Raw genomic sequence first — 19,129 nt, forward strand, 5'->3', positions numbered from 1 at the left:
GAGCACAATTCAAGTGAGTTGCTCCTGTGGATAGGTCAATTGCAATATAAAGAGATGTTATAGTCTTGTGACTACGAGCAACTATTTTTAGCGGCCCTTGGATGAAACGCTGACATTTAAAAGTGGTCATGACTTGTCATATCGATTGTCCAACATAAATCTGATATTTTGGCCAATCTACCGTGTGTGTATGACTGCTCTCACTCCAAGCAGTTGTGCCCATGGATGAGATGAATTCTTAGAAAACCAATATTTGTTCTTGTATGAGTTGTGACGGGGGTTCCTTTAGCCGATGTAGCTGGTGCCGTGACAAGACCGTCTTTTATGCACTCTGTTGTCTTCTACCTCCCAGTTTTCATATATCTTGTTGGGCTTGAGAGAAGCATTTCCATTTATAACAGGGTTGTATTTATGTTTTCTTTTGTGTGTGTGACTGTTTGTCTGTCTGTTTGTTTTTGAAAGACATTGTGGGATGATGGTGAGGTTTTATATGAGTGTAAGAAATGACAGAGGTTGCAATTGATTGACAAATACGTCAATGTAGGGCAATTTGTCAATTATTTGCAATAAAAACATCTTGATGGAAGAATTTCATGAATCTGAATGACAGAGGTATGTTAAATGTAAAGACTCCAAAAGTTAATGTCTTTTATCTCATTTTAATGGTATATTGATTATTGATGTGTAATCCCTTTGCACTTCATCACATATCTGAGATAACTTCACAAGTCACAGTGACCTTCAACTTTCATGTGATTACTTTCCATGCCATGCATCGTCTTTTTTGATAGAATGTTGCTAAGTTTGAACAGAATCTGGGACTCGAAATTCACTGAGGGTGGAAGAATCATAGGATTGAACTCTGGTGATGAAGGTCAATGTGTTTTCAAGAATTCTAATCAAATATCCATCTGCCATTTCATGCACAACTGGATGACATGTTCCATTCTCATTCTCTTCCCACAGACCGAACTCCATTCCTGCTCCACGCACACACACACATTCCAGCCAACTTTTGCATTCCTCGCCGCAAGCGCCAAAATCTTTGGAGGACTTGACTGGAGACTAGTCGTTCGCACACATGCCCGGTGAAAGCGAAATGGCAGCTGAAGAAGATGGCCTCATCCCCATCAAGGCTGCCTACAATGGGTAAGAAGCAGAAAGACGTTACAGGCTTGCATATAAGTTAACCCATCAAGCCTCAAGGAGTGGGGGGGGGGGGGTGGAATTTTGCTGCTGAAATTAGAAATCTTCAGTTCATTAGTTGGCACATGTGAATTTCACAGCACATCGTTTATTACAGAAAGAATAGATGGAATTTGGTAAATTAGTTGATTCCTCTCTTTTTTTTTTTTGAATGCCAGTTCGAGAGAGAAACAGGAATTTTTAGTCAATTGTATTACCAATTAAAGACTCAGTTTAATATAGCTTTAGCAATATGGAGGTATTTGAAAGTTCTGCAGCCAGAACAAATGATTACATCTGAACAGCAAAGAACTCATATGAAAGGTAATATACCCAATGAAACACTAACAATGAATAGTAGAACTTACTAATAAAAAGCTGCAGCACCAAACCCAAGATGTGACTTCTAGGACTTGAGGGTTTCTCTACTTTAATCTGAACTTTTCAATCGGAGGCATTTGGTGCAGAAGATGTCCCCCCCCCCCCCCAATATGCAGGCCATTTTACTTTCCACTTCCCACAAACTTGTGAATTCATTTATTCAGTGTATTACTTTCCCATTATCTTGTCATCAAGGCTTGAATACATGGGTGAATTCCCTTGACCCTGGTGATGGGGGTTGTCCAGTACTTGTCCAGTACGTGTCCATTACTGTGTTTACAGATGAGGTGTCAAGTTCTTAAAATCCCATCAAGGAATATGGAGTCCAAACCTTGACATTCCTGGGATGTATTTCTGCTTCACTAAAGAATCTCAGAGGAGTCTCCCTGTCTCCTTGAGGTGAATATATAATTCGAAGCAAATTATAAATGATGCACGCTGTAATAAATGATCCTTTGACGCTTTAATGATCATTTTTAAGCTATTATAGACCAATTCCCATGGTAAAGGCTTTTATACGGAGAGGAATGCAAATACTTCTTCTGTGCAGTCCCAAGCTGTTACTTGCTTCATGACTTGGCAGAAGTTAGGGACATTATGATTATAGAATCATTGGTCCTACACCTACCTACAGACTTGAGCAGTTGGGTGGGGGGGGGGGGGGGGACGGTTAGGAGATGATGAAGTAACCTTGTCATCCAAGGTTAAAAAGTTTTACAGCTTGAGCTACTGAATTGGCATCTGATGAAAAGATCTTGCTGGAAACCGTTGATTTTTGCGTCCACATGGTGCTTAACTACGAGTGGGGACCCCCGCGGCTTGTGGTTAGAGCGCTAACCCTGAGATATCTCGTGGCTCTTAACATCGAGCTAACCTCGAGGTTAGCTAACTACGAGTGCGTCTACACGGTCCGGTCCGTAACTACGAGCTTAACCTCGAGGTTAAGGCTTGTCGTCTGAACGTAACTTATATCACTCTTTTTAAACCTGATCTGATTCTCACATGAGAAAATGAAGGCAAAAAAAAAAAAGAGAAAAAAAAATGATCATCCTTTGATTAGTCATCCTTTCTCCCATTTCCCTATCTGTCCTCCGCATCTCATCACCCATGGTGAATGTCCTTTTGGGAGTCTTAATGGAACTGCTTGATGCGAGTTCAAAGGGATTATTAAACTCTTAATTGGAAATCACATTCCCGACAGAGGGGACTGCAGTTTGATTGAAAGCACTTGAGAAAAAAAAGAAGAAGAAAAAATGTCATGGGAATGGTTTATAAATCACAGTCTTGATGCACAGTTTATTATCTGAAATGGCATCCCCTTACCATCTCTGTCAAGTGATTTTCTTATCGTGACGTTGATGCTTCTTTTGTTTACGTAGATTTCAAAATCATATATTATCTCGTTTTCTCCCCCTCCCTTAATCTGACCAGATTGGTGCTTGCAAATTTCGGTATCACAAATGCGCTGAAAACTTCTGTGCATGCTGAAAAGCCCTGTCACAGATGCGCTGTAGGATTCCACGGTGCTATTGTAGCTTCAGTTTTCTTGCGTGCGTTGCAGTTCCCATACGATTCAATGGAGTTATTTGTCTGCTTTTCTGTTGTTGCCCCTTTTTCTTGGCTATAACTCAGCTTAAAAGAGTTGAAAGTTTCTAAATTTTACTGATTTGCGGTCACTAGAGTCATGGTTCACTACTGCAAGGCTTCAATGTGCTGGTCACATGATGGAAAGCGAAGAAATCTTCAACAAAAAATAACCATGGATAATTAAGACAGAGCGTGATCTGCATGTGCAGCCAAAACTAGGGCAAGTTTGTCCCCTGAGCTATCCCATAATGCATCTAAAACGCTGCTGTGCACACAGCAGTAGGTATTGGCAATACCGAGAATTGTCTAGTGATCATGTCATAAATAAAGATACAGAGGGACATGTTTGCTTCAGTTTTGAAATTGATAACATTTGGTGTAGAAAAGGAATGCGAGACATCACTGTCCAATACTGATAGAACTATGTGAAGTTTTTGTTAAAATGGATGAGCTAATGTAGTGACTTTAACCCGTTGAGGACGGGCTGATTTTGCTACAACATGCATTTCCCATAGAGACTTGCCTGAGTATACTCAGGACTCATCTTCAACAGGTTAGAACAGGAATGCTGTAAATATAATCCTGCAGTATAGGTATTTTTACCCTTTTTTAACCCGTTGAAGACGAGTCCCGGGAATATTCGGGCAGGTGTCTATGGGAAATGCATGTTGTAACAAAATCAGTCTGTCCTCAATGGGTTAATTAAGAGACTAGTTACCTCTGTTTCACTGTGTAGAGAGGTAACACTGCTATAAAAGCTAGAGAGAGGTGTTTTCATAAGCTAGGGAGAGATGTTTTCATAAACATTAATTTAATACAGAGAGGAGAACTTTAAGGGTAGGAGTGATTTTACGGACAGATAGGAAGCAAGGTGGGACCAACGGAGGAAGCAAATGATGCAGAAAGGGTCATCCCACACACCCATGGGATGACTCTTTGCTCCCAATTCACAAACCTTTAAGAGAAGGTCAGCTAGCTCTTTACCCTACATCCGAGGACGGGTTAAGTGTGAAACAGGGGGGCCAAGGTTGAGGATGTCGTGCATCCACTCGCACCCCAGAAGGCCAGGGAATAGATCACGCCTCCATTTTTACAGAGCATGGCGCCGACCGTTCTCCTCCATGTGGCGTCACGTAGAAGACCCTTGGTTGCCTCGTTAATCTGAGAATGCGGAAGGGTGGATGGAGAAAATCTTAAAGTGCAATATGACACTCCTACCTCCAAGTTGACTTTAATGGCGTAAAATCAGATTTAACCAGAATGGTAGAAGTTTCACCAAACGAGGCTTCGATTAGAAAGTTTGTGGACATATAGCAACTCATACGTCCTCCACAGAATAGTGGGTTTTATTGTGTCGAGGAGTTATCCTAACTCCTCGATTGTATCCACATAAAATGCATCCACATAAAGCTGATCTCACTAACAGCTCCATGCCATTTGTAATTTGCTTTCGACTGGTGTATGTATCACCTAGTACATAGACTACTAGTATGCAAAGTAGACACTATCCCCCACCTTCAAGGGTCTGACAAAGTACCATATTTAAATGAAACAGCCAGGACTATAGAACAACTTCTTGTAAGCCTACACTGAATCAAGTACAGGAATTTTGGCAAGCCATTATTGTCGCCAAAGTTCAAGTTTTCTTTTCCCTTATGTCATGAGGTACTTACTCTCATTATGAAATAGTAATTTTGAGGGGGAAGCTTTTAGATTGTTTAAACGACATCAGTCGTTCGATATTATAATTTGAATAGCTCCCCCACTTGGTGTACACGTTAGACTGCAGTTGATAAAAATAGCGGCGTGATTCATTCTTACCCTGTGTGCGGTGCAAATACACCGAGAGGCTTTGGAACAGACTTGAGTTAAATCGTTGCTAGCCTTTCAGCCCAGTCTGTACAAGAGTTTCTATGACAGATTGGGGGGGGGGGGGAGGTTAAGAAGAAAAGATGAGGGAAAGGAAAAGCAGAAGAAAGACCAAGGAAGGAGGAAAAGGAGGAGAAGTTGTCGCTGCTGAGAAAAGAAAGAATGAAATGGAAGGCAGTGGCCAAGGAGACGAAATGAAAATGTAAAAAACAAAAAGGACAAAGCTAGCTAGGGCTTGAATTGCACATGGCAGTGATAGTGATGGTTATAAAGATGAAGAAGAAGAATGGAAGGTTGGATTCGAAAAGAATATTAAGGTTAAGATGAAGGAAGAGCTATTATACCATGTGTGTAGAGAGCATTCGGAGGTGTGAATTTCAATGTCTCAACTTGAATTCATTCAATCACCGCGCTCTGATCAATCAAGCTTGGTTCTCTTTAATATATATTGGTTCATGTCTGATGAGAGGATGCGGACGTACAGTCGAGCCATTCTCTGCCCACCGTTCTCACTCCGTGCCTCGGTGGCGCCCACTTCCTTCCCCTGGGTCTCACACCTCCCCCAGACTGACACTCCTCCTCCTCCTAGCCCCAATCCTCTTTGTGGTCCTCCATTAAAGGTCAAATGTAGAATATGCTTAGTCTTGATTAATTGGATATTTGTCCTACTTGAGGATGAAACATGCATGTACATGTATTCAGTGCCAATTTTTGTTTTGGTGATGATAAATTTCTTTTTCTTCTTCGCCCTCTGACATTAAGGACATTCTAGTATTCTATCTTAAAAGATTTGCAGTAACTATGACAACAGTTTAAAACGTAGTTAATTGATATGCTGTTGCATTTATTAGAACATATTTTGGTCATTAGGCATTCATTTCTTTTGACAGGACTCCCATTTTGTGTATGTGGGACTGACAAAAGTAATGATGCTGGATTGCAATAAATCAGTACGAGAAGTGGCTGAGGATGGCAGAACTGATTTGATTTATCTAAAATTTGACTTTTAGAAATATTCTTTTCAGAGCTTTGGCATTCATGAATGTCCACCAGTTATTTACTTGAGAAAAGTAACCTCTAGCCTATTATTTCTATCTGCATTCTTTGTATCCTACTTTGTAGGTTGATTGTTCATGCTGAGCATAGAAACAAGGATAACAAACTGTCATGTATTATGATGTGCACATGCAATTCATCATGCATTCATCTTTATTGCAATGTAATAAAATACCTGCAGTATATACATATATACTGCTGTATGTGATGAAATATTTCCACAGATTGTGGTTAAATGGCCTTGATTGAGTAGGATGTAAATTTTTGGTTATAAATTTGGGTTACATATCACTAGCATTATTGTTATTTCAATTTTATGTCATGTCACACTTTAGCCTTGTACTTAAAAAAAAACCCAATAAGAAGCAAAAAAAAAAAAAAAAAAAACCACTTCCCGTTAGCTGTCAGACTTGAACATCCAAACTGCTGATGTTGTTAATAGTGACTCTACATGCCATAGTTCTGGCCAGCCAAAACTTGTCGTACAGCAATAGGCCACTTTCATAATGTATTCAAATTTATGGATGTTTCATTCCCGGTAACATAGAGATGCGCTATTATATTAACCTGCGCTTCTTGAATGAAATTCAGTTGCTGGAATCCAGTTTGCATATATTGCTTGTTGCTGTGTCGGACACGCCTCGGACAAGCTTTCAGATAGTCAAGAACAACCTTTGTTTAAGATGTATACATAAGGTTTGAATATGTTATGAAACAGCCTATTACAGGCTGTTCACAAGTATGAAAACTGTATTCAAAGGACATACTTTGCCAACTTGTCTGATAAGAAAAGTGGGCCATAAATTACTCTGTGACACCCTGCACAAGGTATTGTTGCTGGTTTGTAACACTAGAACAAAATCTTTGTCACCCATTGATCCATTCTCATTGCACAGCTCTGTATGCTCAAGTAAATTAAAGCTCCCTTCATTTTATTATTCATGTACTTTCCATGGCCACCCCTGCCATCAGCATTCTCGGTTGAAGCTTCTCGCCTATTCTTCAAGGCATTTTCTATCCATTCTTTCAGAGGCCGATACATTTTATTGTAGACTTAAACAAGACTATATGCCAGTGCATCCGTGAAAGGTAATGAATGTGAACACCGCCCCCCCCCCCTTTTTCTTGCACAAACAAGATTATCAAATATGAGTGCACAATCAGAATTTTTATCTATGATGTTTGAATATTTTCACCAGGCAACAACACAATGAGAAGTTACAGACTACAAAACTTCTAGTTTGTGACCATTTTTTTCCCTAAAGAGCATGGTTTCTTATCCTGTTTTTGAGCCACTAGCCATTCAAACACTGCATGGGTGTGTCCACCATTCGCAATTTAACTGGTCAGTCAGTAAGACATTGCAAGTCTTGATGCACTTACAATCAAAGAGGGGTTTGAGCATATTGCTGCAACTTGCTCATATTCTTGTACAACATCCTCAAAAGTCAGCAATATGCTGCAACATCCTCAAGAATTGCTGACATGCCAAAAATGTAATGAAACATGTGAAGAGCATAATGTACATAGCTTGATAAACATCAAACTACTTCAAACTGCATCAAAATTTGTGCACAAAACATGAGACAGAACATTGAATGTAAGCAGCACAAGAAATAAGTCGCGAAATATTGCGTGCTATGTGCTTGTGATGTGCCCTCCATGCACATACAATTTCTTCAATATTGTCACATTCAGAGCTGGAAACATGCTCAAATTTCAAAGTGTGGTCCACTCTGAAGTATGCAAGCATTGTGGTGGAATTGACTCTAAAATCAGACTCCCCAAACTCTTCAAACCATTTAACAGCACATGAATGAATGAAGCAAAACTCACATTTGAAAATGCCTGTAGATGTAACCATAACAGGTCAGTTGTGATACTAGTGCATGTTTGAGAGAAGGGAATCAAATTTACTTTCAGACTTAATTACTGGTAACGGGAATCAGTTACTAAGCATGTTTACCGACACATGCTTTTTACAAGTGTGACACCTTTTATATATGACACATATTTGGCTCGCTGCTTTTATTCCCTTTCAGAGAGGAGATTTGTACATGTAGTCTAGTCCCTTATGATGAGACACCCCCTCCTTCAGGCACCATGTTACATCATTTAGACTTGAAGATGGGATACATCTTGCACTGTGTGCTGTCTGACAGGCAGATTGAAAGTGTAACTGTAATCAGTTCAGGAGGAAGTCTGCATTTGATCCATGAAATCAATTTGTGTTTGCCATATTGAAATCTTACATCAGTATCATATACTGTAAAACGAGGAATATTCGCGTGCATTTCAATTTCGCAAATTTCGCGAGAGCAAAGACTCGCGAAATTAAAATGTACATGAAAGTTCTTGTCTTCACTATGGGCATTGAATGTTAGAGGCAACTCGTGAAAATTTCATGCCGCGAAGAAGGCCGTCAGCTCCAATTCGCAAAGATTTCATGCCGTGAAAATATGTTTCACACTACCACTTCGGCCCTGCGTCATGAAACCAGTGTCAGTTGAAATTGCCTTAATTGCAGCAACTTTGGCAGTTGTCGGGCAACAACTGATCAGCCATATTAAAGTGGCTCACTGTTATGATAGCCACAATGAGTGTACCTTGATAATTCGAAGTCTTTTTAATGAGCCATTTGATTCAACATCAGTCCTCTTCTACCACTTCAATGTTTTGGTGATGGATAATGCTGACTGCGTAATTCCCTAGCATGCAAGAGAGATTTAGATAACTTCATGAATAACATAGTAGAACCCATAGACCCTAGTGACTCATGCACAATCCGTCATTGCAGTGTGACCAGCCTTGCAAGCATCCTCATTTCTTCGTTCTCTCTCTCTCTCTCTCTCTTTCCCTTCTGAGCCCAAAATTAACCTTCGCCGGTACTCTGTTCGGTAATTTACCCTCCACCCCAAGCTCATCAACCGCAAGGTGTGATATTGATTTTTGGTTACGATCCGTGGATGAAGAGGATTTGCCAATGGGAGCGTGGCGTTCCCTCAAAGTCGTTGATTCGTTGGAGGTGCAGAGAGAGAAAGATAAGAGTGTGAAGAGGTAGCGCAGAAGAAATGAAAGCCAGAGAAAATATGTACTTAGGTCTTGGCAATGGGAAGACATAAACTGAAGAGTCGTATATTTTCCAGGAAGTTATTGAGAGACATTGAGGAAATTTGAGAGAAAATGAGATAGAGATAAAAATGAGATAAACAGAGGCTAGCGAGAAAACAGACCCAGTGAACAGAAAAAAGGGAAAAATCAAATTTATTATCAGACAGATTGGCAAACAGCAAGCATACAAAATGTTCATGTTATTTTAAAGTTATTTTAAAATTACATTTATCCCATCTCTTAATATCAGCAGATTAGGTTAGATTATGAAGCATTCTAATGATAGATAGACTTAATGCTGTTTTAAATTACCCATAGCAAGGGACAAAAGAATAACAGCAGTTTAGGCAATGGATGTGTTGGAGTGATATTCACTTTGTACGTAAGTGTGCGTGTCATAAAATAAATTAATTGATCCACATGTATTAGTGGGGCTACTGGGATGTATTCCATTCATGTGATCTTTTGTTGGTTAGCAGGCTGTTCATCATTATGCAGAATAATGGGTATTACAATAATTCATCATTGCCAACTCAACCTTTGATTTCAGGAAATATGCAATTTACCCATTTATGAAATAGCAAAGAGTGGTGGCAGTGTTTTAGTTGTTATCATCATTGGGTAATTTGTTTGATTGATTATGCCATATAGTGTTTCTTGTGTGATTTCAGTCACGTGCAAATCAGTTCTTTGTAGAGAATAGCATTCATATGATCCACTGTGGGATATTATCTCACTGTTACTGTTAGTCATCACTGCAAGCTTTTTTATAATGGCTGTTGCCTCGTATTATCATTATTTTGTCATATGAAGATAGAGTAAATTACCCAAATTATAAATGCTCCATCTATTCACAAAGGCAAAACAGTACACAGATACTGCTATGAAGGGATGCTTCATCTGTTAGTCCCATGTGTACAATGCCATTAAATTTGCTGCACATTTCTGTAGCCATCTTGAGTGGTCACTGAGTGTAACACACCCCTATGCAGTGATATCATGTGTATTCCTGCCCGAAGAAACTCAAGCTCATCCTTTGAGTTTGTATAGATCTATCTATGTTTACGTCTGTGCATGAAGTTTATAGCTGTTGATTTCAAGGGAAAGAGGAGAAATCTACAAAGGAAAAAATATACCTGTTATAAGACCCTGTAACATACAAATCATGCCTACTGTGGCCTAAATGTACTCACACAAGTCTGGGTCCAAATTTAAAATGGATGCAGGATAGTTTAGGGTTGGGATGCTTCTAACCTCTTTCCATGGTGACTAGGTCAATGCTGTAGGCATGCAAAGAATACGAGGCAGGGAATAAAACAGTTATTATTCATTCATTTATTCATTTATTCATCATCTATCTATCTATCTATCTATCTATCTATCTATCTATTCATATTTTATCACTTCCAATTCACAGTTTCACAGATATTGACCCACACTATCCCATCTTTATAGTCAAAACTGTATGTGAATATGCTGGGTTTGCAAAGGGTGCAGTCATTCATGAAAGAATTTCTTTTTTAAGTTGGAAGTTGTGTTCATACCTCAGCCTATGAATCCTAATGTTCAGTCAGGGAAGGGGTATGAGAACAAATTGGTTACTATCATAATATTTGACAAACTATTGCATTCAGAGAATCCTGGCTTGATAAGTATAATGGGAATTTTTCAGTCATCACCACAGAGACACATGCTTTGGTGCTCTTTGAATTTCCTTATCTGGCTAGCTGACAGAATGGGGGGAAAAGGAGCCATAGATAGCCACAGTTTGTAGGCTGAGTACACGTGGTCCTCAGACTAACGAGTGTTTTAACGTGTTGACTTGTGAAATGATATCCATGTTGCGAGCTCTCTGTAAATATTAGCTCATGAATACCAGATGAACCTCTTCACATACACTTGTACCAGATTGGTGGTGGTGGTGCAATTGCATACTTCTCCAATGCAAACAGACTCTTGCATACACACACACACACACACACACACTCACACACACACACACTCACTCACACACACAAGCACATAGCGATCCTGCGTCACCAATTCCTGGAAAGCGCCATCTCTGTTGCAAGCAGCTGCCAAGAAACGGTGCCTCGCACAATGCAAGCCTCCGAGGTGATCCCTTTTTTAATGCACCCCAGTGGAGTGCAACTCAGCCTGCATGCAGATGATGAATTTACATGCAAGTCGTGATACATATTCCAAAATAGAGGATGTGACAAACCTTGCATTTAACTCCGAAATCTGAGTAAACTCGGATACTTTGCAAGACCACTCAAGCTGTGATTGTTATATCCTGGCTTTCCACACATCAGTTGCCATACATTTCTCTTCAAGAAAACTAGATAGTCCTAGGGAATATTTTTGTTTCAACTCTTACTCTTCATTATAATCATATTGCATGCATTAATGATAAACAAATATGATTGTATTTGATAGATTGAGTTCCAGAGATGGCAAAACCAAGATATGATTTTATCAATGATGAACAAAATTGGAACGAGCCTTGTTTATGGTTTTTTAAAGTACGGTATGCTTATATTGTACAATTAAATACATCATCTAGTCATAGAATTATTATTGGAATTTGATCTGAAAACAATCTTTGTTAATTTGCTTTTTATCACATGTATCATTTTCTATTTTGTTAAGAATTTCATGTTCTACTTAATTATGAAACTGATAAAAGACAAATCTATATTAGTAGTGATGAAACTATTACACAAATGCTGCAAACAAGAGAAGTTCACTGAGATTGGCTGAGTTCCCAAAATTGATGCCATGAAAGTTTCCACTTTTACAGTTTTCAAAAATCACAAATATTTTATCATAGAAATGGATTATTTTGCAAAACAAAGAGTGCACTTTGCCCATCAATATTGCCAGTATGTCAATTTGTTGCAGCTGCCTACTGATGTTGTGGGCCTATCTGCATACTGGGAATTTTTAATGGGCGATTTGTATGGGTCCACATTGTCCACCACTTTAAAGTGTGAGTCCAGCTTAAAGAGAGATGTAAGTCTGTTTCCTAACCTTTGTAGGTGCAGCAGAAGCCACTGCATTTCTATTGACTGTGTACTTAAAGTTAACACTGTCAAGCGAGTCAGAATAGAGGAACATTACTGAAATAGTATGCTGTGTACCTGCACAAATGCTTTTGTTGTGATACGTGTATCGTACATACATTCATTGCTGGCAATGAAGATAAAATTCCATTCTAGGTCTCGTCTTCATATCCCCCGTCCCCTCAATGATATTTCATGCTCACGGCTATTACCCGTTGGGTACCTGCAATCAAAAATGCCCCCTCAAAGTCATGTCATACTCATTATCCTCCACCCTGTCTCCATAGCAACGGTGCTGAAGAGAGGATGGATGTTGGAGATCATTGGGATTCAGGATTATGTGACCGACTTCGTTAATGCCCCTTGCTCTTCCTCCATCTCCTCTAAATAGCCTTCTTAATCATCCCCTGCCTGGCTATCAACTTTTTTTTTTTTTTTGAGGTTCTATCTAGGAAAAACAGAAATATAGAGCAAACACACAACTTCAAATAACAACAAAAAACAAAAGCAAACTGGGATGCATGTTTCTCCAGTGAGAGCAGAGACCAGCCAGGGAGAAGTAAGACAAAAATCCAATTATGATCCCACTCTCTCTCTCTCTCTTTATTTTTGCATCATCGTTCCTTTTTTCTTGAAGGCTGTGGTCTGTACACCAATGCTATTATTCTGGTGGGGAGGAGGTCTTTGGTTTGAATGTGGTTGCAGGGAACTCCTGAAATAAATAATATATTGATCCTTTTTATTGAAAAAACAAACAAACAAACAATCAAAACCAGACAAAACATGGAATACCAGTAAGATCCAAAAGATATACAATGTAGAAAATGCTTACAAAAACTTCCTAAGAAAGGCATAAAAAGGAAAGTTGTATCATATTGTGTGTGTGGGTGTTTTTGTTTTTTCTTGTTATTATCGTTGCTGAAATGGAGAAGCAGTTCAAACTCACGAAAGGCCTGTCTTCATCAGACCGAAGTTTCAATATAGGGCGCTATTATGTAGTTAGGAAATTAGCCTGATGTTAAATTAACCTACTATTTGCGCAATGAAGACGCACATAGCGTGCTCTTTGATCGCGAAAGTTTACAAAAAATCTTGGTCTAGTTTTTGTAGTAGCATGTTAATTTGTGAAATAGTGCACTAATTTGTGAATTAGCACACTATTTGGGTTGCATCTCTATCAATACGAAATGTTCTTGATCCCATCATACTAACTGCATGCTGAACCCACACACAGAACTCTTTGGCTGAGCAAGCCAAGCAATGTCCAACATATGCATGCATCATCTTTGGGCTAATTTCCCAAGTGGGCTGTTTTCGAGCTGATGAAGACCCATATTCGTAATATTGGGCTATTTTCCTAAACCACAAATGAGCCCACTAGTTTGAACTCCAGTCTGGTAAAGACACACCTATTGAGAGTTTGCTCATTTAATGCCCTCCATCATTCAAAGTTGTACTTTGTTGGAATTTGAAGACTTTGCAGGTGAAAGTTAGGAAACTGTCTTATTCCTTATTGAGGGTTAAGTTGTCGGCCAATGGAAATGAATTCCCAATATGCTTCAGTTACTAGCTGAATCCAATAGGCATATTAGAAACATGTTTTCCAATAGAATCTTTTTTCAAGTCATTTGCACAATCAGGAAATCTGAAGTTGATTTTTGAGTCCTGGGACTCATGCAGATCTTTATTTTGATTCAATTTGATTTATAAGTTGCATAGAGTTTTCAAAGAAAAAAACAAACAAAGCATGTATGCAAGTCCTTTGAAGGAAAGAGAAAGATCTTGTCTTTTCACCACAGATGGTAGAAAAAAAAAAATAGCATCAAATAACCAGATATGGTGATGACACAGAGCTACATTTTACTGTAAAACCAGAAATTTTCTTGAATTTTATGAGGAGCCAAGATTCATGAAATTAAAGGACAAGTTCACCTTCATAAACATAAGGATTGAGAAAATGCAACAATATTAGTAGAACACATCAGTGAAAGTTTGAGGAAAATTGGACAATCGATGCAAAAGTTATGAATTTTTTTAATTTTTGTGTTGGAACCGCTGGATGAGGAGACTACTACAGCTTGTGAGTCATATGCGTACAACAATATAAAGAAAATGTAAAAGAAATTCAACATATTTTCACTTTTTTCGCATAATAAAAGAGCACTTGACTTGCCTCTTTCTAAAGGCAGGGGGAATAATATTACCCATAACATTTGTCGGTAACGAGTCAGGGGAATGTGTACTTTTTTCAAAAGATGGAATTTTGTGAAATTCCCTTTATATTTTCCTTATATTGTTGTACGCATGTGACATCTAAGTTATTCATACACTGCAGTAGTCTTCTCATCCAGCGGGTACTGCACAAAAACTTCAAAAATTCATAACTTTTGAACGGATTGTCTGATTTTCCTCAAACTTTCAATGATGTGTTAGTATTGCTACATTCTCTCAATCCTTATGTTTATGAAAGTGAACTTGTCCTTTAAAATGCATGCAAAAGTTCTTGTCTGCACTGTGCATTGAATGCCAGTAGCAATTGGCAGTAATTTCCCATGCTGCGAAAGAGGCAGTCAGTTCCAATTTGCGAATATTTCATGCCACAAATATTTCTGGTTTTACAGTACTCATCCTCCCAATTGAGCACGAAGCATTACACCACTATGATGACTCTTCTCCAGTTCTACATTGTTAATATTCTCACAGCCCATTTCCTCATCGTATGCATTATTTAGTGGCCTCATATTCATCTAGCAATCATCGCTTTGAATTTTTCATTGACAGCAATGCTCCTTGTATGATGATCGGTCAAGGTCACATCATTTGCTAGCGCTCGAGGCTCTCCTCTCAATTCCTCTGGTAGAGTTACTCCCTGTCTTAACCCATTGACTCTTAGACACTGCCGTTCCTCACAGAATTCATGCATGACACACATGGTATTCATAATTCATGGGTTAAACCAATGCTCAAATACTAGAATCATTTATTAAGTCGCTGTGTGCCATGTCACATGCCCGACTCAGTCAACAGCTTGCAGACTTCGCATTTATATGCTCTAATGCACAACTGTGCACTAATCGATTGCTAAATCCAAGTAATATGCCACCATACATAATAATCATCACGAGAGATTCCATCACAGCAAAGCTTCTCATTTTCTCTGTTACAACTTTACTTTACTGCATTCCTGGCAGGAACACTAAGCGAAGTCTCATAGCTTTGAATTTTTAAACAGACTGTTTTCAGAAAGCACTCGTGAATTTCGGTCTCGGAATAATGTGGCACACAGGGGGATCTACTCCATGGCACTTAAAGAGTTAATCGAAGAGAACACTCTTTGATATCAGAAAGGAAACTGTAGAAAAGTGATAGTGAATATGCCATTCAGATAAATGTGCATTTTATAACTTAGTTGAGAAGTAAAAAGAGAGAGAATGAAATAGTCTAAATTCCAGGCTGTGAATCATTGTAGCTCTACAAAGATTTTTAGAAGCAATTGGTTTACTCTACAGTTACAAAGAGGACATTTTTTTTTTTTTTTTCTTGGGGAGGAGGATCAAGGGACAGAGAGGTAGGCACGTGCCAGATGTTTTAATCAGTAGAAAAGTTTAAAAGAGATAAAATGTGGAAAGTTCCCCAGTCCACTCATTCATTTGTCTAGTGGCCGGAGTGTGAGTCGCAATCAATAAGCCTCCTAATTCGCTTAATGTCCCTCTGCATTGACCGATGTCCATCCGCATTGACCGGTGGCCCCCAGATCAATAGAGGGACGCAGAGGGATAGCATCAGGCAAAATGAGGAAGCAAGCTGGTGTCGGCTTTCAGAGTGGCCGAAACTTTAAGCCTTCTTCGGCGAGGCTGAATGGTAATAGAGGGGCCCCATTGACGGACAGACGCGTCATTGATGCCGCTTGGTTTTGGAATCGGTTTACATAACAAGATCCATGTTTCCTTGTTCGTTTTAGGGCTTTGTCACACGTTGAAATGCCAGTCTTTGTCTACAGTCTTGTCTATAAGCCAGTTCACAGTTAGCTCCAGTCTGCAAAGACCTCTTGAATCACAGACTATTGTGTATTGCAGGAGGGTATGTGATTTGCAATTTATACTTGAGAACACGATCATTAAAACATAAAATGATATTTCTTAAGATGCATACATAGATATTGTATTCATTGTTACTCAAGAGAAAAGCGAGGTTATGAGATGACCATTTAGAAGGTGTTGGAGAGACAGAAACCCCCTTTCAATGGCTCTTCCTGTTAACACTATGTATTATCTCATAGGGGCATTCTCAGAATTGGAACAGCATAGATAATACATTATGATGAAGTTCAGTGAAAAGATCTGTGCCTCTTGCTCTGCTTTGCTAGAATATCCTTTCATTCCTTTTGAATGCTAGAGGTTACTGCAAAATGTATGAATTTGGGAAGGGTTTTCTGGAACACATTCAACATCACTCTTTCAAAATGCCTGGAATGCTTTGACTAGCTAATGACTTCACTTGACTGTCATTTCCAGGTGAAGTGTACCGACATCAGGGGGGCATTTCATGAAGGAACTTGTCGGATAAAATATCTGACAAGTCAGTTATATCCGACAAGTTTTGAGAAATTCTTTTGTCTGATTGGCTGATTTCTCTGAACTTGTCGGATATAACTGACTTGTCAGATATTTTATCCGACAAGTTCCTTCATGAAATGCTCCCCAGGTCAAGATCAACTGCAGGGATTTGCACAAGAAAACAACAAGTTTTAGAGAGAAATAACCAGAGGCCCCACCCCCCCCCCCCCCAAAAAAAAGGAGTAAGAATGCATGTATATGTGTCATGATGTGCAACTAAATAATTTTTTTTTTTTTTTTTAGAATGTTGGTTTGAAGAAGACCATAATGCTGGCCTAGCAAGTACCAGGAAACACTTCATATTTGATTTATGCCGTGTACTAATGGAGTGGTGTGGTGACATAGCATTATCATAGAAACTGGTTATTACTTCTAGAGCAGGTTCTGATCCCTCAGGCGGAGGTCTGTAAGTAATGAACAGTAGAGTGACTGGACGATTTGTTCTATGAAGAAACTATCACTGTCAGCATTCATGGATGATATGAAGGCAAGAAATGAATGTGAAACTGTCGTTAGAGCGTGACATCAAACATCAGCTGTCATCCTCTTAGGAAAGGGTTCCTGATGGCTGGCATGGATGGGTTTCAATCTTGTGAGAGTAGAGAGAATCTTAGCACCCAAGTCAAAATTACTGCATCTCCTCTTCAAATGTTAGATGTGACAAGCTTAAAGGGTGTGTACAGTTCTGGTCGAGGTGAAGATTTAGCTTTTAACATTTTGTGAGATATTCAGAAACCACTCTATGAGATGTCAAAGAGCATGCAGTTCGAAGGGGTATCAAAAGTTTATTCGATGAAAATCGGTTTTGAAATGGCTGAGATATCCAAAAACAAGGTGAAACAAAGTGATACTAATAAAGTTTGGGCATGTTGCCTTTTATTATTAGCACTTTTTTGGATATCTCAGCCATTTGAAAACCAATTTTCATCAAATAAATGTTGAATCCTTCTTAAAATTACATGCTTTTTCATATTTCATAAGAGGCTTTTCATTATCTCACTTTGGGAATGTTCAAAACATGAATCCCTACCTCAACCAGTACTGTACAGTCCCTTTAAGCTTTGTCAGTACACTCCCATGACCATTAGAAAATCTTTTCATGGTTCCTGAGATGGCAAGCTGCTATTTTGATAGGCCAGTCCCCAGGATTGTGTGTTGGTAACATCAGAAACCATGCACCATCTGTCATTTGAAAATATTCATATCGACTGTATTGATGATAAGAGCCTTATGTTCTATTCATACCAAACGTTAATTGGTCTATGCAAAGTTTAGTAGTAAGTTGGAAATTGAATCATTACTCAAAACTTCAAGCAGGATGCTTAATTTGCTGTGTACGAGTTGGTAGTACCAAATTGAGAGGAGAAAAGAGCGAGAGCAAAATCTAGCTGCTTCCTTCAGGTCTGGAAGTCCATTGCTCCGCTGTGCTTGAAAAGACATGAATTAGCGGAGCAGGTGCCGTGTCATAACAGCATGCCGATACAGGAGCCTCCCGTCCTTCATAAACAGAGGATAGAAATCAATAGATACACTTTCACTGTTTCCCCATTATGCATTCCACTTTCGTTTCCACTTTCTGCTTTTCTCTTTCCCACGTCCACCCCCCCCCCCCCCCCCAAATCATCCCCAACCTAGTTCCTCCCATATAGGCTCAGAAAAGCACACAGTATTGAGAGGGCCACAGAAGGCATCAAAAAAATGTAGACAACTAATAATGGTGAGACTGTTTCTATCTCTCAGCACACAGGCAGATCCAATCTAATGCCAGTAATCCTCTTTTCGGCAAAGTGTCGCGTGCCGCTATTGATTTAGGAGCGCGAGAGAACAACGGTGACTAGCACAGCTGTCGGCGCGGTGACACGGTGGCCACTGCGCCCCGGCTTCCGATCGGATCGTTTCATTTGTGTCAATTGTATCCGAGGTCTGAGATATCGACTGGTTAATTGAGTGCCATCACTCCTGCGAGAGGAAATACAGACTATTTGCGTTAGAAATCCATGTCTTGATCAATTCAGATTTTAATCACTGGTCATGATAGTTAATGGTGGTAAAAATGCGTTATCATGTTAATTTGCTGTGAACAAACAACATGAGAATTCGTAGGATATCAGTGTGTGATCCTTAGTAAGTGAGTTTTAAGCAACAGCCATTATGTGCTTCCAAAAACCCTATTGATGCAGAGGCAGAATAAAAGCAAAAGCAACTTTGCCATTGAAAATGGCGGAACTCACACAAGTTGTGTGACCCCAAAGCACAGAT

At 39.3% G+C, this 19,129-nt stretch overlaps 1 protein-coding gene across 2 annotated transcripts in view; it reads left to right on the forward strand.

Moving 5' to 3' along the window:
* The first annotated feature begins 1,012 nt into the window (after positions 1–1,012).
* The window catches only part of LOC139735883 (protein kinase C iota type-like), an 84,855-nt gene continuing 66,738 nt past the window's right edge, over positions 1,013–19,129 (forward strand). For both annotated transcript variants that reach the window (XM_071646635.1, XM_071646637.1), the window contains exon 1: positions 1,013–1,149. In XM_071646635.1, the coding sequence (XP_071502736.1) occupies positions 1,082–1,149 (68 nt within the window). In that variant the 5' untranslated portion in view covers positions 1,013–1,081. The remainder of the gene's footprint in view (positions 1,150–19,129) is intronic.

This window comes from Diadema antillarum, unplaced genomic scaffold, assembly GCF_040938485.1.
Source record: "Diadema antillarum isolate AM-2024a unplaced genomic scaffold, OU_Dant_1.0 seq00000604_RagTag, whole genome shotgun sequence".
NCBI lineage: Eukaryota > Metazoa > Echinodermata > Echinoidea > Diadematoida > Diadematidae > Diadema > Diadema antillarum.